Raw genomic sequence first — 27,194 nt, forward strand, 5'->3', positions numbered from 1 at the left:
TATATGTTTTACATTTGTATTTGTAATAATTGATTACTAGTACTCTTTTTTTATGTAGACTTGCGTAATTATTTTGTTATCTGTATTTTATATACGTATATATATAGACATTGTAGGTGTTTACATTAGCCATGTGTGTGAGGTGAGGGAGAGTTAATATAGCGCGGGGGAGGTAAACAGAGCCTCGCCGTCCTTGCTCACACAGGGTACAGCGCCCTGCTCTTCTCCACACACTCTCCTCTCAACTGTGCTAATATCAAAGGCCATTTGTAAAACTTTAAGGACACTACGCGTGTATATCACAACCAAGAAGAAGCCAAAAGCTGTCAGCATGTTGTAAGTTCACTGGTATACAGTTATTGGCTTTTACGTTTGGATTAAATGCCCGAAACGCTATGCGTGTTAGTGGCTTTGCAAAAATGTAAAAATACCAATCTTATGTAATCTCACATACCAACTGTACCCTACTGTAAATAAATATTTTTATTAGTATTAGGTAAAGTGGATACCTTACCTTATGTTGGTTCCGGAGATCAATGACCCCGCGGTCTGGTCTCTAACCAGGCCTACCCAACCTATTCTAACCTAACGATATAGTATATATGGTTTTGACTGTTAGAATAGGAGTCTTGTTGTTGAGCACATCCTGGGTAAGGTTGGGTAAGTTACAGTCGAGCCGTCTTTAGGTACAAAGTGGTGTATATGTCTGCCTTTGTAATCTCTACCTTAAGTTGTCTCAGGCAAAGGTATAAGGTTATCTTGAACACATTAATTTTGCACATTCCATAATTCATTCATAAATTCTGTATATGTAGCTTGTTTTTTGTAACTTGTGTACACCTATACAATATACATCATACATTTTCATGGTTTAGGTGTCTTCGGTTACCTTGAATTACAATTTAAGCTCTAAATGTTTGCAAATGCAAACACTTGTGTTTGAAGTGGCCTGTATTCATCCAGTATAGAGGAAGATAAAGTTGTCAGTATCTGGCCACTGGTACACAATAACAATTCAAGTTTATTTTAGTTACATTCAAACAAAGATTTTAAAAACTAGAAATACATGGAAACATTTAAAAAATAAGAAATACATGGAAACAGATTTAAAAAACAAGAAATGCAAAAAAAGATTTAAAAAAACAAGATATACTGGTACATGGAAAAAAAAATTGAACATGTGTCATGGATGCTGGTGAAGTATATTCTTATTGGCACTAAATATGTATGTTATTATTTTACTGTTACATCATAATATTAAAAGGAAGGTGGATATAATAATCATATCACCCAGTATTAGCATGTATTTTTATAACTGCCTGGTGTCTGATTAGCTGAACACTTCAGGGCATAATAAATTTGGCCACAAACATATTTTGATTAATATTTCGATAAGCATTTTAGCAACAAGTTAAAGATAAAAAATCTTAAAAGTTGACTGAATTCTTTCAAATAAAACTCAAAATGCATATCATAATCTAGGCTTTCTTCTGGTATTGAAACAAATGTAATTAAAAACTTTGTAATGCTCTTTTTTGTTGTTTTTACAGGCTTGATGTTGATGGGATGCAGGTGTATTTCCCGTATGACTTTATCTACCCTGAACAATACTCTTACATGTTGGATTTAAAGAGGACCCTTGATGCCAAAGTATGTACAGTACTGTACTTGAATTTTTTTTTGTTTAAGCCTGTTTTCATTATATTTAAGGGACTTCTGGGTGTTCAGTACTATACCATGTAATGGACTACTACTGGGACAGGACCCAGTCTCCCAGAAATTTAGATGCCCAGTAGCTGATAGATGGTCTGTAAGATCACCAGGTGATTACATGGGAAGTTGGTTCATGGAAAAACCAATTGAGCCCTACTCAAGAAATAGGGTGCTTAGTGGAATGTAAAGCTTAACTTACTACAGTTCCCATCCTTAATTTACCAATTTGCCATATTGATTTTAAATTACTGTTTTCAGCTCCTTTGGTCATGTTGTGGCAGTCAAAGTAACATGTAGTTAGCAGATTGATAATTGGGTGTAAAGTTATTTATTTGTATTAGCATACAGTGTGTGATCGCTAAGATGCTTAACTATCACTGCTTACCTCTATCTTGCTGTTCAAGTTCTGTTGTATTTTTATCCAAGGATTGGTGGAAGTAGCTTTAACAACTTTCTTATAAGGCATTCTATGTATCAGTCATCTTTCGATAATTTCCTTACATCATTTTTGTTTACCTAATTGCATGTCGGACTTCCATAGATGTTCTCTTTTTCCTTCCAAATCTCAATTGAAATATTCTGCCTATGTCCATCTTGCCATGTCTCCTTAGCATCTTTGTATGTAATGATCATATTACCTGTTTCTTTTTTTCCAAGGTTGTGAGGCTTAATTCACTTAACCTGTTCTCACAGCTGAGCTCTCTCATTTCTGGGAATACTGTAGTCTTAAATACAAATTTGTGTACATTCTCCAGTAAAGTCAAACCTTGTTTAATGTTGCCCCAGTTAACGTTGTTTCGTTTTTATGTTGCAAGGAAAAAAGAGTAAATAAATTTGAACCTATTTTCAATATTTCCCAAAATAAAATGGAGAAAACTACAGTATTTGGAAACTTATTGTACTTGCAGAAAAGGAAGTATGTCCTGCATATAAGGGCAATATTTTTTATTCTAAAAATACAACTTTTGTTTTAGTGAAAATAACAACACAAAATACAGTACTTAAAAATTGTATAATATTGTACTGTATACTGTAATATTCATATGGTTATGTTAACAAATTATTAAGAAAATTTAGCTGCTACCAAAATAAATGTGTGTCACTAGCTGATTAAACATAAACAGGCAGTGTGTGAGAGTTCCAAGCTGGATGTTATTAGTAAAAATATATTCCTTAGACAAGAAGATATGAGGGGCAAAGAGCTTATAATGAGTAGTAATCCTAATGAATGGCAAAAGAAACAATGGAAGACAATATCATTAGAAACTAAGCTAGAAGTTTTTGGTTTCACATAATGTAGCTTCAAAGTTACTGTTTTTTAGGAACCTAACCTCGACATTAAATGTGGTTCACCTTTATCTTTTTTGTCCTTCACATGGTAGTGGTTCCATGGTGCATCTTCCCATGGTCTTTTAAAGCTTCATGTCTAGAATTTAGTTCTTAACATTAGTTCTTAAATATGCCAACTTTCTATATGCTGTTGACATTGTTCCATTTACATAAACTTTTGGTGTTGATGGTGGAATTTTATCACCTTCAAAATCTTTCTCACTTATTGTTTCTATAAGTTGCCTTTCTCTTATGGTGAAGTTTCCTACAGGTTTCCTAGAGTAAGGTCTGGATTAAAATACTCTCTCTACTGAGTTCCTACCCCAGTTACAGTACTGTATATGGAAAGACTACAGTATTTGAAAGTTCCTTGAGGGGACCTAAAATTGATCAGAGCTTGGCATATGAGCAATGATCTGGTTGAATCTTGGCCCCTGCTCAAGGAGCAACCAGTTGACAGCTCAAAAAGGAGTGGCTCATTCCATTCAATTCCCTATTTATGTACATATTTCATAGTTAAGGTTTTTTACCTCGAATTTTAAGATTCAATTAATTTGTCATGTTTCATAGTTTCAAATTGTGTGCATTATTTTGTTTAATAGTTTCTTTTTATTCATTGAATATATTTCAAAATGTATTACAGTAATACTATTCTATTATAAACTTTCTTTTCTTTTTTCAGGGCCACTGCATATTGGAGATGCCTTCTGGAACTGGAAAGACAATCACACTACTTGCTTTAACCATCTCCTATCTGAGAGCATTTCCACAGAATCTCTCCAAACTTATTTATTGCTCCAGAACAATTCCAGAAATAGAAAAAGTAGGAAATCATTTTCTACAAAGTTGAGCCTTTCCAAACAGGAAATTTTAGATGTTAAAGTTTGTAAAAAGATTTTTAGTATATAATTTCAGCTTGTTGAAATATAGTTGGAATCTAAAAAAAAATTATTTGTCTTCTATTTTCTCTCCAGTACCATAATATCTAAATTATGGAAAATTAATTGATTGAATTCAGAGCAGTGTTGAGCTTTTTAAAAATTTTCTCGGTATATTAGTCACAGGTCTCATCTCCAGCTCAGTAAAATACATTCATAAAATTGCTAGTTATGCAAAGAAATTCAGAAAATAAAATTTAAACTTTTTAGACCTTAGTAAACCAAACTGGAGATGTTAATATCTTACAGAATCATCAAAGTTTAGTTTTGGAATTGCTTGTTTGCTACTTCCCAGATAGGGCCATAAATATTTATAAATTTATTAATAATTTGTCATTATTCTAATTGTATACAGTACAAATTTTTGTTTAACAAAATGCCCCTTCTGAGTGTTACATCTAGCTGCTCTAGCTTATGGCACTAGCAACTTCCTAAACACTGATTTTGCCTTACCCTCAAAAAAAAAAAAAAAAGTGTGTGGGGGGGGGGGGGGCCTGAAGAGGAGATCTCAACATAACTCCCTATGTTTGCTGGGGAGGAAGGACCCCTCACTATGAGCCTATTTCACCCCCCTTTGGTCTTGGGAGGGGGAGGGAATCAAAGGGCTGGAACACGGAGTTACAGTATTGAGATGCCACTTAAAACTACAGAACTCACAGACTTTCTCACATTTGCTATCTTTTCCATTCCTCGGCCATCTTGTGGCGTGGACTACTACTGTTTTCTTTGATGATTTTGATGATTTTCTTTGATATGTGGAGCTTTATTTTGAATTCAAGACTGATATTTTTTATTCCAGGATCTGTTGAGTGTGTAACTTTGCCTGATTAAATACATAATAAAATAAATAATCCTGGGGTTATATAACTTATATTTGCAGGTAATTGAGGAGCTTCGAAAGTTAGTGACTTACATAGAGAAAGAAACTGAAGAGTCATCTAACCTCATTGGAATTGCTATGGCTTCACGAAAACATCTGTGTATTAATCCTGAGGTATGTTTAATGTCATATCTTTTATCATCTTTCTTTTCCTACTGTTGTCATAGGCTTTCATGACCTTATTCCTGTTGGAACAGGGATCTTTACAAGTGGTCCGGTCACATATTTAGGGAAGGGAGTTGGTGTTGCAGACTTTAAAATCTGCAGTGGGAAGGTTTAGTAAATTGCATCTGGTGATCAATTTGCTTTGGGGCTGATCTGATTACACAGATAAAAGGTTCCTTGCCCTAAGATTGTGCCACTTGCTCTTGGCTAACTTCTTTACCTTAATAGCTACTGTGTAGTAGTCCAACATATGATGGATACTACCTACCAGTTCCTGTTGATGGTTCTGGGGAAATTTTCTCTGGCCCAGTCTCACCAGGCCTCCTAGTTGGTGTTTTGGTCAATCAGGCTGTTGAATGCAGGTGCTCACAGCCTAATGTATGAATCATAGCCTGATTGATCAGGTATCCTTTGGAGATGTTTATCAGGTTCTCTTTGAGATCAACTAGTTATGCCCCTTATGTGTAGAGGGGAATGTGTTGAGAAGACTTGATCCCTTAACACACTGATAGAATTCTCTGTGTACCTAATTGCACCTCTGCTTTTCAGCAGGGTCTATTTTGCACTTCTCACCATGCCTCCTGGTTTTATGAAAAGTTATATCTGTGTGCAGATTTGAAACCAGTCCCTTGAATATTTTTTAATTATAGATTGTTATGTATCTCTCTTGCCTGCATTCCAGAGAATACAAATAAAAATTTTAAGTGGTCCCAGTAACTTTAGTGTTACATTTAGTGGATTTGGGGAGTAAATGACCTATGCACATTGTTCAGGTCAGCAATTTCTCCTGCTTTGAATGGGGCTGTTAGTGTGCAAAAATATTCCACCCTAGTAAGCACTAGTGTCTTAGTAGCATCATTGGCATCTCTTGTTTGAAAGGATTTTATTACCCAACCTGTCATTTTTCTTGAAGTTGTGACAGCTACTTTATTGTGTTCTTTAAATGTAAGAATAATGTCAGCTGCAATGGATGATACAGTACTATACAATAGTTTGTGTTCTTGTCTGTGCCCAGTATGAAGATGAGAAAAAGTACTGGAGCAAACACAGTTCCTTGGGACACTGAGCTTTGTAGCCTCAGTAGAGTATTTCACTCAGTTCTTTGTTGTTATCTGTTAAAGTTCCATCACTCTTGTGCAAGGGCCCAGTGCTAGATGTAGTTTTTGTTCTAGATTTTTGCTTAGGAGTAAAAGTTTTTTTTGAATCCTCTGTGTTTCACATATGGCCTTTTGCTCTCTTTGCTCATTCTGTATTTTGTGATTCTTGCAACCCAATTATTTCTATTTCTCTACATAGCCTTCCTTGCCATTCTTGGGGTAAAGTGAAGTGTTCAAGTTGTTCTGTGATTTGTATTTGGATCCTGCAGTGGGAATGCTGTTCTTGTTCTAATTTGCCTCTTTCTCTTTTCTTAGTGGTATGTATACCATGTGCACATATTTCTAGTGCTACTCTGCCTATTTTCTCAAAGCACTGATTAAGGTTTGCATTATCTAGTTGTTCTTTCCAGCTTATTTCTGATGATCTAGAAGATTTTCGTGATATTACTAACAGAGGCAGTCGGTAAAATAGAGTATCGTACAAACTGTGCTTGGGATATGGTAAAGGATATACAGTAGTTGAGTAGCATCATTTTGTAGTGAGTGCATACATTTGTATTTTATATGACCACTCGTGGGGATGACTGGTAGTTTAACTGATGCTATATAGTGTGGCTGATATAATAAATAGGCAAGTGGTATTTTGTTAGATAACCATCTCTCATTATACTGCTTTCCTATTTTTGACTGTGGCTGGTGTCTCCCTACCCAGTGAAAGTGTGAAACAGGGTTTTGATGATATTTTATCTAATAATTTTTTTTTTATTTTACAGGTTAATAAAGCAAGAGATGGAAAGATCATTGACAGTGGATGTCATGCCCTCACAGCATCCTATGTACGTTCTAGAGCTCAGCGGGATGATACGATAGCACAGTGTGATTTTTTTGAAAAGTTTGATCTACATGGAAAGGAATTTCCTATCCCTGCTGGAGTATATAACATTGATGACCTTCGAGAATTTGGAAATCAGAAAGGATGGTGCCCATATTTTTTAGCACGACATGCTGTAAGTTTTGATTTATGACTGCTTATTATTACATGTACTGTATAGTAGTTATAGTTTATTTTATTTGCAGTAAAGCTGTTTATGGCATATTCCTTATAGATGCTTTGGTCATTGAACATCAGGTCATCCATATTTTATCCCATTTTCTCTTCCAAATTCACCATGTCCATCTTCCTGTCACTAGTGTTACTGTGATATTTTATCTAGAATGTGAATTTCAACCTGCTCACATTTTAGTTTTACTTGTTGCATACTTAAAATTAAACTAGCTACAGTATTAAACTATTTTACTCCATCATAGTATGTACACAATTATAGAGTAAAAAAAATTATAGAGTACCAGATATATTTTTATTTTTGTTTTGAATGATGATTTATATGTACAGTAATTAAAATTGAAAGAATGAGATACCAACAATGTTTGTAGAAACTGTTAAACCTGTGATTTAAAATAATTTCTTTGTTTTTTCTTTCTTTGATGTGCTAGGGGTTGACATGTTCTAATGTATTTTGGGATATTTAACCAAATTTGCACTGATCACATATATTAAATTAATATCTTTCAGGTAATGCATGCAGATGTAGTTGTCTACAGTTACCACTACTTATTAGATCCAAAGATCTCAGAAATTGTATCAAAAGAGATGAAGAAGGAATCTTGTGTCGTATTTGATGAAGCTCATAATATTGGTAAGTTAGTAAACAAGGCTTTTGCTGAACTATCACATTGGTCTCTGTTTATGGTAAGCATCCACTGTGTCATTAAACCAGAGTCATACACTGTCGGGAAGCATACCAAATAACCCAGAAGGATAAACTTCTGGGTTATTTTCAAATGGCCTTAGTGGTCATATAAGTTTCTGTAATGCTGTTCACTTTTTCTCCTGCAAAACGGTTCAGTTTCGTGGAGCCAATCTGCGAACTTCCTGGATATTGTATGAGCCAGTTTATCTTGATGTCTATAGCTAGTAACAAAATTTTTAGTGCCTAACCTTCCTTTTAAGTACAGGTACTTAACAATACTGTATACCTATTACGATAATTGACATTTGTTTATTGAGTTCCTTTCTAGTAGTTACACAAGAAAGTGGTAATCCCAGAGTTGATTCCACACCCTGTATTCCCCCAAACACGCTCCTAAATACCAGACATGCTATATTTATCAGGTTACTGATGTACCATGCTCCTGACCAACCAAAATGCATGGTTCAAGTAGGCAGAGGCCCTATTCAATGTCTATAAGGTCACAAGCTACTGGGAGCCATAACATACCCCTTGGCAGCATTGCCCCTCCCAGATACCCTTCAGGACATCCTGGCTTTGTTTGACACCCCCACCCGAGGGCTGGTTTACAGGTCATGTGTAGTCTAATCTTACATTTAGTAACATCTTGAATGTTTAACAGTCTATGATTCATTATGTGTTTCATGTGTCCATATCATATTAATATACAGTACATACTTCATCTATTTGTTTCCCAATTTCTTATACAATTTTGTTTCATGTCTGGTTAAATAATATTACTGGACAATAATTACATAACTTTAGTCATGTTTTTGCTTTCCCTTGTTTACAATCTACATCAGAACATATGAATTGAGGAAACTGCAGAAAGCCTATTCACTAATGTGAGGCAACGCCTATTTATATCCAGCCAAACTCACTTGTACTGTATATATGTCTAACTTTTGTTTGAAACTTTCCAGCAATCCCTCGTCTGTTATGTACCTGGTAATCTGTTCGATTAATCAACAACCCTATTTCCTCATCAGTATTTGCCAGGGTCTTTTCTGAGTGTTAACTTATCCATTATTTTGAGTTGATATACTTACAAGCTTGTTAATAACCCCCCCCCCCATGCTCTTTGATTTTCTAGAAAATGTAAATTAAATTGTCTTAATCTCTTCATAGTGAAGGTTTCAGATCTCTAGGACGAACTCTGTGTCATCCTTCTCCGTACATTTGTTTAAAGAATTTGTCAATTGTGTAACAACCTCCCCAAAACTAAAACAGCAGCATAATATAAATTGTGCCTAACAAGGGCAAGATAAAACACAAAATAACATTTAGATGTCTTCTAACTAGCTCTTCTTGCTATGACTCCTGGAATCCATTTTTTTTTTTTTTTTGTCAAGTGTTTTATTTTTCTATTTTCAGATAACATATGTGTAGATTCAATGAGTATCAACATCAACAGAAAGGTGTTGGACAAGGCCAAAACATGTGTAACTAGCCTCAATGAAGATATTCAGAGGTTTGTATAATGCTGTACAAGTTGTTAAGCACTAACAAAGATTGTAGCTTAGGGAATGAAATTTGTATGATACAATACCTAGAAGTTAGAATAATGGGTGATCAAAACTGGAAAGTGCAAATATATCCTGAGAATTACATAATGGGTAATTATCGTGACCTAGGAATTAATGACAGTGGCTGTAGATTGATAGATTTATGGAAGGAAAGTGTGCAATGTATTACTAATGCATATTTTAAACATAATTATTATCATAAATATACTCGATAAGTTACAGGGTAAATGACCCCCTCCCCGCTCAGCTCGTTGTCGCCGTGTGGGGGCTTAGTGGGCGGCTGCCGGAGTGTGATGCTCCTTGGGACGGTCCTCTGTCCTTTTCTAGCCTTGTGCTCCTGCTGCCGTCCTCTCCAATTCTGCTGGGCATCTTTTCCTTTTCCTTCTGTTTCGTTTTTCTCCCCCCTCTTCTCCTATCTGCTTGCCGTTTCCTACCGACCTTTTGCTCGTTCTGGTTCTTCCCTTGGACTTCTTCTATTTTGACACCCGGGTGCTTGAGGAGGCATACTCATGCACCCGTAGAACTGCAGTACCCGACGTCGAGAGCGAGGGGAACCTTTTATTGTCAATCCCCACTTCGTCACTGAACCCGATCTCGACGGACTGTCGGTTTCTTAAGGTGGCGTTTGTGGGGCGTATACTCGCAACGCACCCCTAGGAGGCCCCGACAAGATCGGCGATAGCTTCTTGTTGGGTGTCCTGCCTCTAATTGTGGCTCCATGGTGGGTGTGGGGGCACATTCGTGAGTGAATTCTTTCTTTCGTCAAGATGATTACCCCTGCTTCGGCTTCTTCTGGTTTACCTTCTCAGGCTCGTGGGGTGGGCGACCAAGCCCCCGAGTCGGTCCGTATTGGAAGACCGGGCTCTGTAGCCTCCGCTGCATTGGGCCCCGACCTTGCTCCTCCTTTGGCCTCTCTGACTCCTTCCTCTGGCTCCCCTCCCTCCTCTGTGGTTGGGTCGAGCCCCAAGGCCCCAGTGGTGACTACCTCGTCCCCTGGCGTGGCTCCTTCTCTAGTTGTAACTACTGCGCCTTTTAACCCCTCTCTCTCTGGGGGTTCTCACCGCCGTCTTCGTCACGGCCGCCCTCGCTCGATTCCTTCCAGTTCTGCTACCTATCAAGCCTTGTTTGGTCCCGCTTCGTGGGCCAAATATTTTGATCTCCTCCCTCTTGATTCTGCGCCTCCTGACGATTTCTCCCTCCATCGACATCTCATTGATTCCGTGGATGCCTCCATTACTTTCAACCCCACTCGTCTCGGTACACGTGTCGTTGCTGCTCCTTCTCAGGATGCTGCTTCCCGCTTGGCTGCCTTATCCTGCCTTGGCGAGACCCCCGTTCGGGTCTCGAAGAACGTTCAGTTGAATGCCAGTGTTGGCACTATTTTGCTCCCGCCCCATGTTGCGACCGGTGTTCGGGACCTACGCGACTGCCACGACGATATTCGACATATCCTCGCTGCCCAGGGCCATTCTATTCTCCAGGTGGACACGTTTACTCGTCCCCCTCGTGGTAGTCGCCGTCAACCCCTCCGGGTTGTGAAGATTACCTTTGATGGTAGGACCCTTCCACCCTCTGTCATTCTTGCTGGTGCCAGGTGCTCTGTCCAGGAGTACATTCCTTCTCCTCGGCTCTGCAACAAGTGCTGGAGGTTTGGGCATGGTGCCCTCCGCTGCTCCGGGACTGTCTCTCTCTGTCCTTTGTGTGGTGGCGAAGGTCACTCTTAAGTCGGAGTGCGCTTCTCCCCAGGCTCGTTGCCTCAACTGCGGTGAGGCCCATCCTACCTTCTCCCGTGCGTGTGTCCATTACAAGCTTGAGGCAGCCGTCCTCAACTTGAAGCACCGGGAGCGTTTATCTTTTCCTGAGGCGAGGCGCCAGGTTCGCCGGCTCCCGCCTTATGCTAATATCTCTTATGCTCGCGTGTTGCGCTCTTCCTCTCCTCGTCCTTCCCGCCTTCCTCAGACTCACAACCGTTTCCAGGCCTTGGACCCTGATGCGCCCACTGCCCCCTCCTCTGTCCCTTTGGGTTCTCTCCCGAAGGATCCTCCTCCTGGTCCTCTGTCTGGGGTTCCCCTTCCTTCTACCCGGTCTGTCGTGTCTTCTGTGTCTCCTTCCTCGTCCCCCTCCGATCCTCCTTCCCATCCTCTTCCTCCATCTATCGGCTCTCCCCGCCGCCTGTCGGTGCGGGCGGATGTCCATCGCTCTCCTAACGGCCGTCGTGTGTGCTCTCGTTCGGCTTCTCCTGTTGAGACACTGGAATCCGTTGCCCGGTACGTAGTTGCTGGGACACCGGTCTCTTTAAGTCAGAAGCGTAAGCCTGGCTCCTCTCCTTCCTCTTCCCCGGCGGGTAAGAAGGCTTCGCTTTCTTCCTCAGCTCCTCCTTCTGGCTCTGTTGCTCCTTCCCCTCCCGTTTCAGTGCTTGCGCCCCCTGTTCCTGCTATGGAGGTTTCTTTGGCCCCTGCTTCCCTTTCGGTTGCTGCTCTTGCTGGGGTGCGCTCCTCTCTTTCTACTCCCCCTCTTCCTGCTGCTGTCCTTGACTGCTCCTCTCCGTTGTCTCCTCCTCCTCCTCCTCCTCCTCCGGACCCTGCCCGCCCACCTCTGATCTGTTCTCCCGTTTCCTTCCCTCCGTCTTTGCTCAGTTTACCCATGCCCCCTAACCCTGACTTTGCTGACCCTGATCCCGACCCTGATATTCTTTAACGTGCTCTGTTGGTCTTTCGCCTTTGTTTCTTCCTTGTTCTCTGTTTTTGTCCTTTCTCTTCTCGTCGTTGTCCATTCTTCAATGGAACGTTCGAGGTTATTACGCCAATTTCCTCGAACTCCAACTTCTGGTTTCGCGGTTTTCGCCCCTTTGTGTCTGTCTCCAGGAGCCGATGCTTGGTGCTCGTCCTGGTCGTTTTCGTGGCTATTCCTTTCTCTCCCCCCCCCCCCAGCCATTGCTGGGGCTTCTAATTCTTCTGCTCTCTTGATTCGGGCTGATGTTCCCTTTGTTCCTTTACTTTTTCCTTCGCCTCTCCATTGTTCTGCTGCTCGTATCTTTGTGGGGAAATGGTACACAGTTTGTTCCATTTATCTCCCCCCGAGTGTCCCGCTCTCTCTTCCTGATTTGAAACACCTCCTAGACTCCTTGCCGGAGCCTGTGCTCCTGCTGGGTGACTTCAATTGTCGTCATTCTCTTTGGGGTGACGTTCTGACGAATACCCGGGGTCGCCTCCTTGAGCCGTTTCTCCTCTCTTCTTCCCTGTCTCTTCTGAATTCTGGTGAGCCCACTCATTTGGACTCTCGAACTCTCGTGCTCGGGCTGTCCGCTGTAAGCGTGCAGCCTGGAAGAAGCACCGCCGTAGGCAGACGACCGATTCTTTTCTTTTCTTTCGGAAAGCGAGTGCGGTGGCCCGTAGGGCCATCCGTACGGCTAAACGTGAATGTTGGGCATCTTATGTCTCGACAATTACGTCCGAAACCCCTCTGGCCCAGATCTGGAAGCGTATCCGCAAGATAGCGGGTAAGTTCGTTCCCGATGTTTCACCGGTCCTTCACCTCCATGATGCTCTTGTGGCGGACCCGTTGCAGGTCGCTTCCGAACTGGGTTCCCACTTTTCTTCTGTTAGCTCTGGTCTTCATCTTCCCCAATCTTTCCTTCTTCGTAAACCTGTCCTTGAGTCTCGTCCTTTAGATTTCTGCACTCATCTTCAGCTTCCCTATAATGATCCCTTCTCTCTCTCTGAACTTCGTTCTGCCCTGGCCCTCTGCGGTTCTACGGCGGCGGGCTCCGATGGTATTCATTATGAGATGCTTCGCCATCTCCCTCCGAGCACGTCTCAGTATTTACTGAGTCTGTATAATCGGATCTGGGAGTCGTCGTCAGTCCCTGAGGACTGGCTCGATGCCGTTGTCCTCCCTGTTCGCAAACCGGGGTCTCTGGGTACTTCCCCTAAGGACTTTCGCCCTATTGCTCTCACAAGTTGTGTCTGCAAACTCTTTGAACGTATGGTTAACGTTCGTCTGATGTGGTTCCTGGAACACCATCACCTCCTCTCCCCTTCTCAATTTGGTTTCCGCAAGTGCCGCAGCACGACAGATGTCCTGGTGAACTTGGAGGTCTATATACGTACTGCTTTTGCTGCAAAGACCTCCGTTGTTGCCGTCCTTTTTGACCTAGAAAAGGCTTACGACACCACTTGGCGTTATCATATCCTATCTCAACTTCATTCTTTTGGCCTTCGTGGTCATCTCCCTCTCTTTCTCCGCAGCTTCCTCTCTCGTCGTTCCTTTCGGGTGCGCCTTGGTACCGCTCTCTCTCCCTCTTTTCAGCAATACGAAGGTGTGCCCCTGGGTAGTGTTCTGAGCACTACTCTTTTTCTGGTTGCCCTCAATGGTCTTCTTTCCTCTCTTCCTTCTGGTGTCTTCTCCGCTCTCTATGTCGATGATCTTACCCTTTGTTGTCAGGGTGATGATTCGCCTCTCCTTCAACGCCGACTTCAACTTGCGATTGATGCCGTGTCGTCTTGGGCCACAGGTCATGGCTTCAAGTTCTCTACTTCTAAGACTTGTGCCATGACTTTTACGCGGAAACGGGTTGTTCTTCGTCCCTCTTTGTCACTTTATGGTCGTCCCCTTGAATACAAAGATTCCGCGAAGCTTTTGGGGTTATTCCTTGACACTCGTTTGTCTTGGTCTCCCCATATCTCTTACCTCCGTGTTGAGTGCTCTAAGTCCCTTACCCTCCTTCGGGTCTTGTCCCATACTTCTTGGGGGGCAGATAGGCGCACTCTCCTTGCTTTACATTCCTCTCTCGTCCTGTCTAAGCTCGATTACGGTTGCCCTGCTTACTCGTCTGCTTCTCCTTCTACTCTTCGCCGTCTTGATGCTTTGCACCATACTGGGTTGCGCCTCAGTTCTGGTGCCTTTCGTTCGACTCCCGTCCTTAGCTTGTATGTTGACACTGGCTTCCTGTCTCTCCAGGACCGCCGTGATCGCTACTGTCTTCGCTATCTTGCGGGGTCCTTGCAACATCCTTCCTCTCGTCTCTGTCGTGCTTTAACTTTTACCCCTCCTGCGGTTCCTGTTCCTCTTCACCACCTCCCTCTTTCTGTCCGGTTATCTCGCCTACAGGATTCTCTTTCCGTTCGTATTTCTGATGTTTCTCCTCGTGTTGTTCCTTCTTTGCCCCCGTGGAGGGTCCCTCTTCCGCGGTTTTGTACATCCTTGACTCGTATCACTAAAGCTTTTACCCCTCCTACAGTTCTAAAACGCCTTTTCCTCGAGCACTTTTCTTCTCACTCCCGCTCCGTTTCTGTCTTCACCGATGGGTCTCAGTCAGCGGACGGTGTTGGCTACTCTGTTGTTTTTCCTGATCGCACTTATATGTGTCGCTTGCCTCCGGAGACTAGCATCTTTACAGCGGAACTTTATGCTATTCTCTATGCTCTTCGTCTCCTGCTTTCTCGTTGTCAGTCTTCCTTTGTGGTTGTTGTTGACTCTCGTAGTGCCCTCATGGCTCTCGGGTGCTTTAATCCAGTTCATCCGGTAGTTGTCGAGATCCAGCATTGGCTGTTTCTCGTTCACAGTAAATTTAAGTCGGTTGAGTTTTGTTGGGTTCCCAGCCATATTGGCGTGTCTTTAAATGAGCTTGCGGATGCTGCCGCTAAGGAAGCTGTCCGCTCTTGTCCCATCTCTCGTAAAGGCATTCCGTATTCCGACTTTTACCCGGTTATCCATTCCTCAGTCCTTACCCATTGGCAGGCTTCTTGGTTGTCTGTTACTGGTAACAAGCTACGTACTCTTAAATGTTGTGTTTCCTCGTGGCCGTCCTCCTTCCACCGTAACCGGCGGTGGGAAACAGCTCTAGCGAGGTTGCGTATTGGCCATACTCGCTTAACCCATGGTCACTTGATGGAGCGCCGCCCTGCTCCTTATTGTCCTAGTTGCATTGTCCCTCTTACGGTCGTGCATGTCCTTCTTGAATGTCCTGACTTCCAGGACGAGCGTGTGTCTTGCTTTCCGACCACCCCTCGCGGTCACCTGTCCCTCGATAGAATTCTTGGTGACTCGGATACTTTTGATATCGTTCGCCTTATGCGTTTTTGTTCTCGTATTGGCATCCTTGGTGATATTTAGCGCCCTCTGATTATTTTGCGTATTTGATGGTGCTACATAGCCTTCCCGGTTTGGTGCCTTCTTTTGATAATTACTTACTTACTTACAGGGTAAATGATGAAATTGTATGTAAGAGTTAAGTCGATTATGTGCTTATTGAGATGAATATATAGACATTTATCTGATCAAATGTTGGTGCTATGTAATGTAAGATTATAAGGGGCAAAAGGGTGATTCACCTCATAAGAATGCAAGAGGTAAAAAAATGTAAGTTTTGACATTGGGTAAGAACAAACTGGTAGATATGTACAAAAGAAAAGTTGATAGTGATCTTGAAGAGAAAGATATGAAAAAATGAATCCCAGAGCCATGTGCAATGCTTAGAAAAATATTTGGTTAAGAATGAAATGAAAGTAAAGTTATTGGAAATAATGAGTAAATGTAGTACAGTATGTCATATTTGATATATGCAACCAATGCAGTTCTTTTAATAGTGAAAGAGCTATGTAGAGAAGTTGTACATTTTATTGAGGTGTTTGAGAGGTGCATATTAATAATGGATATGAACAAAAGGACAATTATGATGATGGAGTGGGAAGGAAATTCAATGTGTATAATAAATGTAAATGGTGAAGTGTTGTAAGTGGCTGATCAATATAAATATTTGAAATATGTTTGAGTGTTAAAAGATGTATCTCTGTAATGAAAATTGAGAGTATGCTTGGTCAGGGAAGGAAAGTAGATGATGCAATGAAAGTCCTGGTTAAGAAATAGGAAATTGGAATAGTTGCAACAAAAGAGGTACATGAAATGGTGCCACCTCTTTATATATATGATTGTGAGATGATGGTGTGGTGTGAATGTTAAAAATCATGAATTAAACAGTTGAAATGACCCATTTGAGAAGCATGTATAGTGTTTGGAGCATTGAAAGTAAAGTAAGAAAATGTCATTCAGAGATGGCGAGCTAATGTCAATGACCGCAAGATTTAGGAGAGCATATTGAGATAGTTTTGATGTGTATTTGAAGATAGGAGAAGAGGATGGTCAGAAAGATGGCTGGTGGACATAATGTGTATGTGTTTAGGATGTCTGGAATGTGGGCGGATAGGACACAGAATATGCTAAGAAATTAGGTAGGGGTGGAAGAGGTTTGTAAGAAAGCAAGTAATGATTTTGTATATAATATACTGCATACTATTTAATATCAATATAATTATTTTATGGTATTGCTCACCTTTGTCTGTGGTGACCCCCCTCAGTGGCTCCCCACAATTTTTGCACGGGCATGCCTGGCCCAATACCATCTCACCAAGAGTCTGACTTTCTCATGAGAAAGTCTGAGATGCCTGAGATTGTCTCTGGGGTCTCAATGCATAAGACGTGGGGATTCGGAGAGAGGCTCCAGGAATGAGGTGTTCATTATACTCAGCACTCAATTTTTCTCTGGGTTGATGTATCCCCATCCAAAGAAAGTAGGATATGGAAATTGTAATGTATGTTCAGAATGTACCTTCCTACTATAACTCATTTATTTTCTTCTACTCTCTCATTTCTATGTTTGCTGAGGCAATCATATTTGTCTTGTAATGCAATTAAATGGCAATTAATCTTTGTGATGGTCAAAATGGTGTTTTGATTTATTTACCAAATGTTTCAGTTTCTCTTTCAAATGGTCTTTAATTCTTTAAAGTATTTTAAAAGTTTAAACTATGCAACCCCTCAAGGAAGGAGAGGGTACGGTACAGTGTATCTTAAGATTTAGTGTGATATATTAATTTTGTATTTAAACATAAAATTGTACAATTTTCTTGCAGGATTAAAGAGTCTGATAATAACAGACTTCAGGAAGAATACAACAGACTAGTAGCTGGCCTTCGGCTTGCTGCCAGTAACCAAGAAGTTATTTCTAGTCCTGTCTTGCCGAATGATCTTCTAGATGGTTGGTAGCTCACCTGAGTTTTTGCTTATATTTATGAATAGGAGGGGAAGAGGGTTAGAATATTGGGGAAGACAACTATCCCAGGTACTGCTGGGTACCCCTCCTAGTTTATACAGTGTTATAGACTAGGTTGTAGTGGATATGTTGGCCTGCAGGCCATTTCAAGCAACAGCCTAAGTTATCACAAATCGAACCTGGCCCCAAGCTAGGCTTGGGGAGTAGAATTATTCCCAAGACCCTATTTGGGTACACTTTGAGTACCCGGCGGAGCCCAGAATAATGTCTTCCCCTCGCTCCCTATTCTTACCCTTTACGTTTCCCCCTCTGTATTTACTGCTGTACCAAAAAGCTGGTAGAGCAAATAATATGGAAGCAGATCATGGAAAAGATAGATATGATAGTCTTTTTCCCATGACTGTATGAGAGTAAGTGGAGGGGTATGATGTCTTTCGTATTGTTTGCATGCTGAGGTTAAATGTGAGACAAGGTGGCTCTGACAGTATATGCCCAACTTTTTATATTAAATAAACAAACAAAAATTAAATGTAACATGCTGATGATATTTGTTAGCAATGTCAAAGATGTCATCTAAGTTGTTTTAAATGTAAGAATAGTATATTATGCTGGATATAAATACATGTTTCTGATCAAGAGGGCTCATTTTTTGTTTCACATCTTTCAGAAAATATCCCAGGGAACATACGAATGGCAGATTTCTTCATATCATTTATGCGCAGATTAATTGACTATCTGAAAATGCGCTTGAATGTCACACATGCTGTCCAAGAATCCCCAGCAGGAATGCTCAAAGATCTTAAAAATAGAGCTTTCATTGATCGTAAGCCACTAAGGTAACGTTTAACTGATTTTTGTTTTGAAAATAATCTTTTAAGCTTTTGTGAAAAATTCCTTTAAGCCATATCTTTCAGCTGAGATATGGAATTCAAACAAGAATCCACTGTGTCCTTGGGTATGGCTCATGCAGTCATATATTTAATATACTCACAACCAGGGGGACATTCCAGAGCACTGGCCTTACATAAGCAACTTGTATGTTGCCTCATCTAACTCCTAAAAGGGATAGAAGGGTCATCTTGCATGACCCTTCACCTGCCTTTTCTAGCTCATTCTCCCAATATTTGCTGGACACTTTCTGCATGTATTTGGTATTTCTCACCTGCATTATGCACTCCGAACATGCTCTGGGAATTCCCAACATATACTGGACACTCCCAGCATGTATTGGACATTTCCCACCTGCACTGGGCACCCCTCACATAAGCTAGGTTCAGGGTATACACAACATGTGCTGGACACCCCATATGCAAACAAAGTTTACACATTCCAAAGTAGGATACTGAGCTTATATCGTATTGTCCACAGACGGATTTCATACAGTCAAATCAAGCATCCAGTGTAACAATAACCAAATGAATGAAAATGCTCTGTACTAAGTCCATACCAGCATAATTTTTTGAACAACGTGTATTCTTGATTTATACCATATAGTTTGCATTAAACCTAATACAGTATAGCTTTTCTGGACTGGCAACTTGGTCGGTTCCTGTTGCTATCTGCCTGGTTAATTCCACCTTATTCACATCTAACCATCTAAATAGGTGCCTAGCAACAGAGAATCACTGAGGATCTACCAGAGAGAGGCAATTCTTTACATTCAATGCTGGATTTTAGTTTACTTTACCTGCACACACATGTCCTTGCATACATGGATGCCTTTCAAGATAGTCTTAATTTCAAATAATGTAGTAGTAAAAGTCATTGATGTAGAGTAGAAGAAAAAATGTCAATAATAATGGGAAGATACATAGATTACAAAAATGTACAATACACCTGTATAGGTAATAGGTAACAAATTTTGTTTCAGATTGTTACATATACTATTTCTTAGTTTGTGTTATATTTAGATCTGCATTTTATTCATTTTCTTAAATGTAGATTTAAATATTGTTATATAATATGCTTCTAAATTTCTCATAATTATGACTTTTCTTACCCTTAGGTTCTGCTCCGAGCGTCTGTCTTCGATTATCCGTTCCTTAGAATTAACAGATGTTGGTGAACTTTCTCCTTTAATTGCTATCGCTCATTTTGCCACACTAGTTTCCACCTATATGCAAGGTTTTGTAATAATTATAGAACCATTTGAAGACAAAGCTCCAAACATTCCTAACCCAATTCTGTATTTAAGGTAAGTTATTTTTGTATATTACAGTACAGTATATAGATTTCTTTCATTCACAGGGAGTTTTGCTGACAAATTTTTAAATGTTCATTATGACATAAACCAAGTAGAATCCCCCCTTTTTTTGCCTCCCTCCCTCCCCAAAAAAATTCACAAGTCAAAATTGCCAGAACCTCCTCATCCTCCTCAAAGAAAGTAGTGGCTGCTTAAAAAATCTTTGTATAGATCCATCACCCCAGTCTAAAGCCTGGACAAATGAGTAGTGTTTACTGTGTACTCTACCCAAAGCCTGTTAAAAAAGATAAGCAGATGAGGGCAGTTTGTGACTTTTGCAAACATCTAAAAGTCAAACTACACCCCAGATTGATATTTGAAGAGTCAGGTAGCAAAAATTCACACTCGCAAACAATTGACTGGATGAACATGCCTCATAAATGGGTAACTTAAGCATTAGCCCCCCCTGCAAAGAAGCCTATACTTCTTCAGAGTACAGTATAGTATAGTATTGTATATTGAACATCGACATCAACACTTTGGAGGTAGCAGCTGCGGACAGGTCTGCCTGGAGATACAAAGTGCAAAAGGGACTCCAGCAATTCGAGGATGAACTAAAGAGGCAGGCGGAGGATAATAGACTTCAGAGGAGGTCTCGACCAGTCAGATGCACCCGCTTCGGCGTTTATCTGCACTCGCTGCAGGTGGGACTGTCATTCTTGAGTTGGCCTTCTCAGCCACAGCAGGCGTTGCATCCAACTAGACTACAACAACTAGACACCCAGGGCACAACTCCATAACCCCGCGGGATTGACGGATGCGTACTACTATAGTATTTCAAAGATAAACCAATCACAGTTAACCTGATAGGATCTCTGCAGAGGGCAGTGTGAAAAGGGTGGATGCCAAGCTTAACGTAAGGTGGTCAACTCCTTTTAGGTATGTTTACTAGAAGGGTTAGGTATGTTTACTACTATTTTATGGAAGCATGGGGTAGTGGTCAGTGGGTTAGCAGGGTTTGAGCCCTAGTGTTTATTGCAAAACTAAGTATTATTTGTAAGTAGTATGTAATATTATTGAGTTACTTTGGACAGTTTTTGTGGCCTGATTGAGTATTTTCCTGTGGTCACTTGATAAGAATGTTAGCTAATATTGGCAGAGGCTAGCATGATCAATCCTCTCCTGAGTGGACCAGGTCTTTGATCAGGGAGCAATCACAAGGCTTTGCACAAAATGGAAAATGAAGATATAGTAATGAGTGTTAGAAATAAATTACATAAACTAAGTATGTCTGATTAGACAGGTTGATTGCAATTCAGCACTCAAATATATTGATGCTGTATTTATAATATACTTTGAAATGAAGGACTTGTAGTTCAGCAGTGAATAGCTTGTTCAGTATATTATGATACCTAAGTACAATATCAGACTTACATTTTATGAATGCCAGTCAGTTATGACCACTACTGTACTCCATTAAAGTGATGTTTTATTTTCAGATGCCTTGATTCTTCCATTGCCATCAAGCCAGTTTTCACAAAGTTTCAAACAGTTGTGATCACTTCTGGTACTCTTTCACCACTAGACATGTACCCTAAGATTTTAGATTTTCACCCAGTTGTTCAGAACTCATTCACTATGACACTAGCCCGGCCATGCATCCTCCCAATGGTGAGCATTATTATAAAGTTTTTAATTTAATTTAATATCTTGCTGCATGTCATATATACTTTTATTTTTATTCTTTATCTTTGCTAAGCTACATTTTCATTGTCATAGATATATTCAAGCAGGTCATGCTTGCAACCTAATGTTGAGCTTGACAAGGCTTAGTACCAAAGCATTGTACTTCTGTTGTATCAAAAGTTTGCTAATTTGCACTATTTTATACCAAACATTATTGCTGCGTGTTTTATTATTGCAAATGAAAGAGCATTCTTTTTTGCTCATTTTAATAGCTTAAGCACATGAACAAAATATTATGGATTGGAACTTTAGCTTTCTGGTGCATTGGCTCTAGTACCACAGACCCATCCATAAAAATACAAGGCCTCTGTTTTTGTGTAGGCCTACCAAACATCAGGACCAGAATCTTGTCACCAAATAAGAGGCGATGGAAGCATAGGGATCCAAGATTGATCCCAAATGGAGTAAAACCACCCAGAAAGTACAGGCACATCAAAACAAACTTTGTATATAATTTGATTAAAAAGAGAGAAGCCATGTGCTAGTGCCCAAGTGCACCACCAGGTGGCTGTTCAGGTTATCCAGGGGTCTAGCCTGGCTGCCACCTCACTTACATACCTGGTACCAAACACATTGCTACTCCTCTGCAGGAACCGATATTGCTTTTTTAGCAAATTCAATTCAGTTTCTTTATTATGCACCCCATACCCATCCCGTGGGCGGTGGTAGAAAGGGCTACAGATGCACATAATCGGTTCAGGAACTGAACCACATAGTTCGTTTAGCTAAGCAAGTGACAATCTTTAGAAGCTAGTTACACAATTGTTGATATTACATACACATGTACATATATATACATCCATGTACACAAATACATATACATATCAATAATCCTTTTATATCATAAGTGATTCAACAAGAGGCTCACAACAGTCTCTATACAAGGCACTTTACATCTATGGTGAGTCATGCAGTTACTAATCTTGTTCCACACGCACCCACCTTAGCAAAGCTGAGTGAAAGTTCCTTGGGACTTTGTCATTATGCTGGGGAAGAGGCTCTCTTGCTCGTGTTAGGGTAAAAGGGGTGTCCTCTCATCTTTTCCATGCTGTTCTTTGATCTCGGCTGGTGTTTGCTATGCCCTCTGTCCTGTGGTCGTGGTGTGGTGTTTCTGAAGGAGCAAAACAGTAGCTCACTGTAGCTAGCCACACTGAGATAGCTTCACACACACTAGTCCCATCAGCCCCAGAAGTCCTTAATAGCATACTAAGGACCAAAGCCAGAACCTTGACCCCATCACAGAGGTGCAGGAAGCATGGGATCTTTATTATCATCCTCGCCAAAGAAAACATCCAGTAGGTAAGTGAAGCAAAACACAACTGCAAGGTTCAGTGAGGGAAAACTATGAAACTACAAACAACTCTGCAAATGTTCCAACCAGTAGTCAGTTTGAGTTACCCTTAGTTGCAGCTGGCCACCACTGGTAGCATACCAGAAGCTGTTGGCTCCTATTTCAACACTATTCAGTCCTTTCACATGATATCCACCTGTGTGGACTGCTGCTCGAGTCACCAAGTTTTTCTGGTCCCAACTAATTGCTAGAAAAGTGTAGGCCATCTGTGGGACTCTGTCCTGTGGGGGTCATTTTGTTTGTCTCATTTCAATATTTAGTGTTAGCTTCATGAGTGTATATTTACAAGCCTCACTTGTTTTGTGAATTTTGGAAAATTCACTTTGAGCTGCATATGTTTAGGGCAGCCCTTCCCTAAGTGCTCATTGAGAAATGTCCCTGTCCTGATAGTATACATTCTTGGGTGAGATCGGGAATTTGTTACAGAGGCCAGCCTTATGGCCTGAGGGGTGCCTTGCTCAGAATAGTGTAAGGGTCATTGATTTCTCTGTGAGGCTTTTAGGTTGGGAGTATTTTGGGGGTTTATTGATTAGGTACTCTTAATCTCACTACTTGCTCATTTGAGGGATATCTGTCGATTTTGCTAGAAACTGATGGTCATTGGGATTGTTTGTCTCTGCTGCCTATTGGGTATGTATTACTCTCTACCCAGAGACCTGTGATGTTATGTTTCCTGGGTTTCTATTTCTAGTTGATGCCTTGTCTGTATCATATTACACCTCAAAATTCTTGTTTGGTGACATTTAAAGTTTTTGGTGCATTTTGTATTGGAACACAAGCATAATTTTATGGGTAAAGCCTATTAAATCATTGGAACTCAACTGTTAATTCCTCATATAAGCATTTTTTAACTTGAAAGCTAATTGTACATAATTTGCAGATCGTGACGAAGGGCAATGATCAAGTGGCGATATCATCAAAGTTTGAGTCACGAGATGATCCTGCTGTTGTTCGAAATTATGGAAAACTTCTTGTAGAAATGGCAAGAAGTGTACCCGATGGTAAATTTTTTATTGGTATATGTTAGTGGATGTGTGAAGAGGGAGGTGGAAGAGGAAGGGGTAGTGTGGAGAGGGAGGCAGGAGTGTGGAAGGGAAACAGGGAAGGGTGGAGTATGGAGATGGGGGAGGGTGGTGTCTGGAGACAGAAGAAATGTTTGCCTTGATATGGAAGTCAGATACCTGGAAATGCCAGTTTTGAGCAGCACAGTACTTTTAAAATATGGCAATATTGTTTTAAATATGTGCCATAAAGTGGTTGTAGGGCTACCCAAAGCAATGAAAACAATGGAGAGAAAACAAAATTTGGGCTTTAAGATGAAACAAAAATCACTCCTCGAACAATCAGGTCTGCCCATGTAATTTGTTGGAGTGTGAGTTCACTGTAAAGAATGTATTTTGAATATAAAAATAATTAGTTTACATTATAAAAAGTAAAATTGATGTTCTGTTTCTCTCTTTCTAGGAATGGTATGCTTCTTTACATCATATTTATACTTGGAAAATGTTGTTGCCACCTGGTATGATCATGGCATTATAAGTGATTTGCAGAGACATAAATTGGTTTTTATTGAAACACAAGATGATGCAGAAACATCCCTTGCCCTCGTCAATTATATGAAGGTTAGATATATCAGTATTTCCAGCTCTTAATTTGGACCACATATTAAGCATAACCATAGCTGAAATTGGCCATATATGCTTGCACTACATATGCTGCCATTTGACAACTTAAGGAAATTATAAACTTAAGTTAATTAGGGTTTAGCATGGTGGCTACTTCCTGGCTTAGACTAACTCCAATACAGCCTTAGCTGTGAAGCATCAGAGGGTATCGCTAATAGTAATGGGTGTGATTCAGCCATCCTACTTAGAGCACAGAGGACAGTGCCAAAAAAGAGAGATCTGATAACTTTGTGGACATTGCCAGTTAGGCACATATTGGCTGATCTTGCAAGTTCCACTAGGAGGTGCTGTACAGCCTTGAACAGGTGGTAGTTTGATAGAGCTGTATATTTTACCTATTAATATTAATTGAAGTTTAACTTTAGTGCCTTAAAAATTAGCAGGTACAATTTTCGTTTCCAGGCTTGTGATAGAGGGCGAGGAGCAATTTTGCTTGCCGTTGCAAGAGGTAAAGTGTCAGAAGGGATAGATTTTGACCACCATTATGGACGATGTGTCATTATGATGGGAATCCCTTTCATGTTTACACAAAGCAGGATTCTGAAGGCCAGGCTCGAGTATCTTCGTGACCAGTTTAATGTAAGTACATTACATCAGACTTGATTATTAGGTTTTAGTGGTGGAGATCCTTATGGTTTCATTGTTTTGTAGATTTCTGTAAGGGGCCTCCTCAGTGGATTCCTGAGTTTAACTCTGGTACTGCCAAGCCTTAACCCAACACTCCCATCTATAGCCTACTAGAAGCCATAGATAGAATATGGCACACTTTTCCTCTTGATCAGCCAAGAGAAGTAGTGTTGGAGATCAGATTAAAAATTGGAAGAAAACACCAGAAGGCATAGGTATAACAAAACAAGTGACTACTGGAAGGAAATTAGGCAAGTGATCACTGTTTTGGGGTAAATACCCTAACCATGATGCACCTGCCCATCACCAAATGATATCCCAGGTTACCATAGTTTCAAGCCAGCCTGCCCTTTCACTACTCATCTGCCCGGTTTGGCCCATCTGAGGCCAGGTGTTGGATTACCCTGGAATGTTACATTCCTCTGTGGACCATAGTCTTTTGTTTATATTTATTTCATGATTTTGTTTATGCCACCCACATTACACATGATCTAGCATTGCATTTTACTCTGTGATCAACCTGTCCTCTTAAAAAGAACGTCGCTTTTGGCCGTTTGCCCGTATGGCCGAATTTGGACGTAATTTGAAATTGAAAAAAATATGAAAATAAATTTGGGATTTTTTTTTCAACAACAGTAAGTTAAGGGTCCTCTGATAGGTTAGGTGGGCAGGAAATTCTCATAAAGTTTCAAAACGTTATGAAAAACGTGAATTGAAAGTGTCCTCTCATAACCTCTGCGCGTACGCCGGACGACTCAAATAGAAAACGGAACAGAACGTCACTTTTGTGAGTCGATTTCATTTCAAATTACGTCCAAATTTGGCCATAGTGCGCATACCAGCCAAAAGTGACGTTATTTTTAAGAGGACGGGTTGCTGTGATAAGGTTCCTTTCCCCAAGATCAGCCTGGTTTGCTTCAACCCCCTCCAGAGCCTTGCTGATCAGTAGGTGAGTGCAAGTCAAGAAGCTTCCTTTTGTGGTGCCAGGGTCAGTGCACCAGGGAGCTACTGAGGTATTTTTACATTACTCCAAGTATTTTCTCTGATTTTTTGTGTTATTGTGATTTCATTGTGCAACTTTTGTATTGTTCAACAGATCAGAGAAAGTGACTTTCTGACTTTCGATGCCATGCGTCACGCTGCTCAGTGTGTTGGACGAGTTATGCGGGGAAAGACAGATTATGGTATAATGCTCTTCGCAGACAAGCGCTTTTCAAGGTCAGATAAGCGAAGTAAATTGCCACGGTGGATTCAAGAACATTTAGTAGATAGTAAATGCAATCTTTCTACAGAGGAGGCTGTACAGGTGAGATTTAAAGTTTTTGTTTAGAATTTGATGTGGTCAATCAATTAATTGTTTTACTGAGTGACAGACGTCAATCAGTAAAACACACTGCCTGAGCCAGACACTTTCAGTGTTGACCTTGAATGTCTAAATTATCATATGTATGAATCAATAAATATGTAGGAATGTATGTATGCATAATGAAATACATCTATATTGTATTCCCAACTTTTGTGCTGTGATGGACTGACTGATTGTTTAATGTTTGCATCACTTTTGCTTTTCTCTTTCTGTATCTTGAATATCTTTATTTTACCTTTATTTATGTATTTACATTCACAAATACAGGAATTAAGACACCACTTAATAATACTTGTCAACATTAATTCTGGGTTCTTTGAATCCTTCATGTATCGGTGACAAAGTTTCTGTCATCCATATCTTTCTATTCACAGGTAACAAGGCCATGGCTAAGACAGATGGCTCAACCGTTCACTCGAGATGATCAGTTAGGAGTATCGCTTCTAACTCTTGAACAGCTGAATTCTGTGGAAAATATTGAGAAAGTTCAAAAGAGAGCTCAACAATCTTTCTAAACAAAAACAAAAAGTTTGGTTACGAGAAGAAAGACGGATAATTTTTTTATTTTATTTTGTAGCAAGTGAAATATATAATATTTATTGCAAAACTGCCATGATTAAAATATAAATACCTTGTGTAAACTTTGGAACAGTGAAATAATATTTATATATTTTATGAAAATATGTCATTTAGGTTTAATAGTTCAAATCTACAGTTGATAAAAATCAAATAAATTATTGAATTAATGA

The 27,194-nt window shown here is 40.3% G+C and overlaps 1 protein-coding gene across 1 annotated transcript; it reads left to right on the forward strand.

Annotated features, from left to right (window-relative positions):
• Positions 1-146: 146 nt before the first annotated feature.
• Xpd (general transcription and DNA repair factor IIH helicase subunit Xpd) lies at positions 147-27,194 on the forward strand. The gene is made up of 16 exons (XM_045769253.2): positions 147-336; positions 1,551-1,650; positions 3,725-3,865; positions 4,861-4,974; positions 6,896-7,129; positions 7,696-7,819; positions 9,287-9,383; positions 17,349-17,473; positions 18,156-18,324; positions 19,494-19,682; positions 21,170-21,341; positions 23,648-23,768; positions 24,232-24,389; positions 24,855-25,031; positions 26,176-26,385; positions 26,820-27,194. Exons 1-16 carry the CDS (start codon positions 332-334, stop codon positions 26,958-26,960), a joined length of 2,277 nt encoding a protein of 758 aa, XP_045625209.1. The 5' UTR covers positions 147-331; the 3' UTR covers positions 26,961-27,194.

Source organism: Procambarus clarkii, chromosome 68 (genome assembly GCF_040958095.1).
Source record: "Procambarus clarkii isolate CNS0578487 chromosome 68, FALCON_Pclarkii_2.0, whole genome shotgun sequence".
In the NCBI taxonomy this organism is placed as follows: Eukaryota; Metazoa; Arthropoda; class Malacostraca; order Decapoda; family Cambaridae; genus Procambarus; species Procambarus clarkii.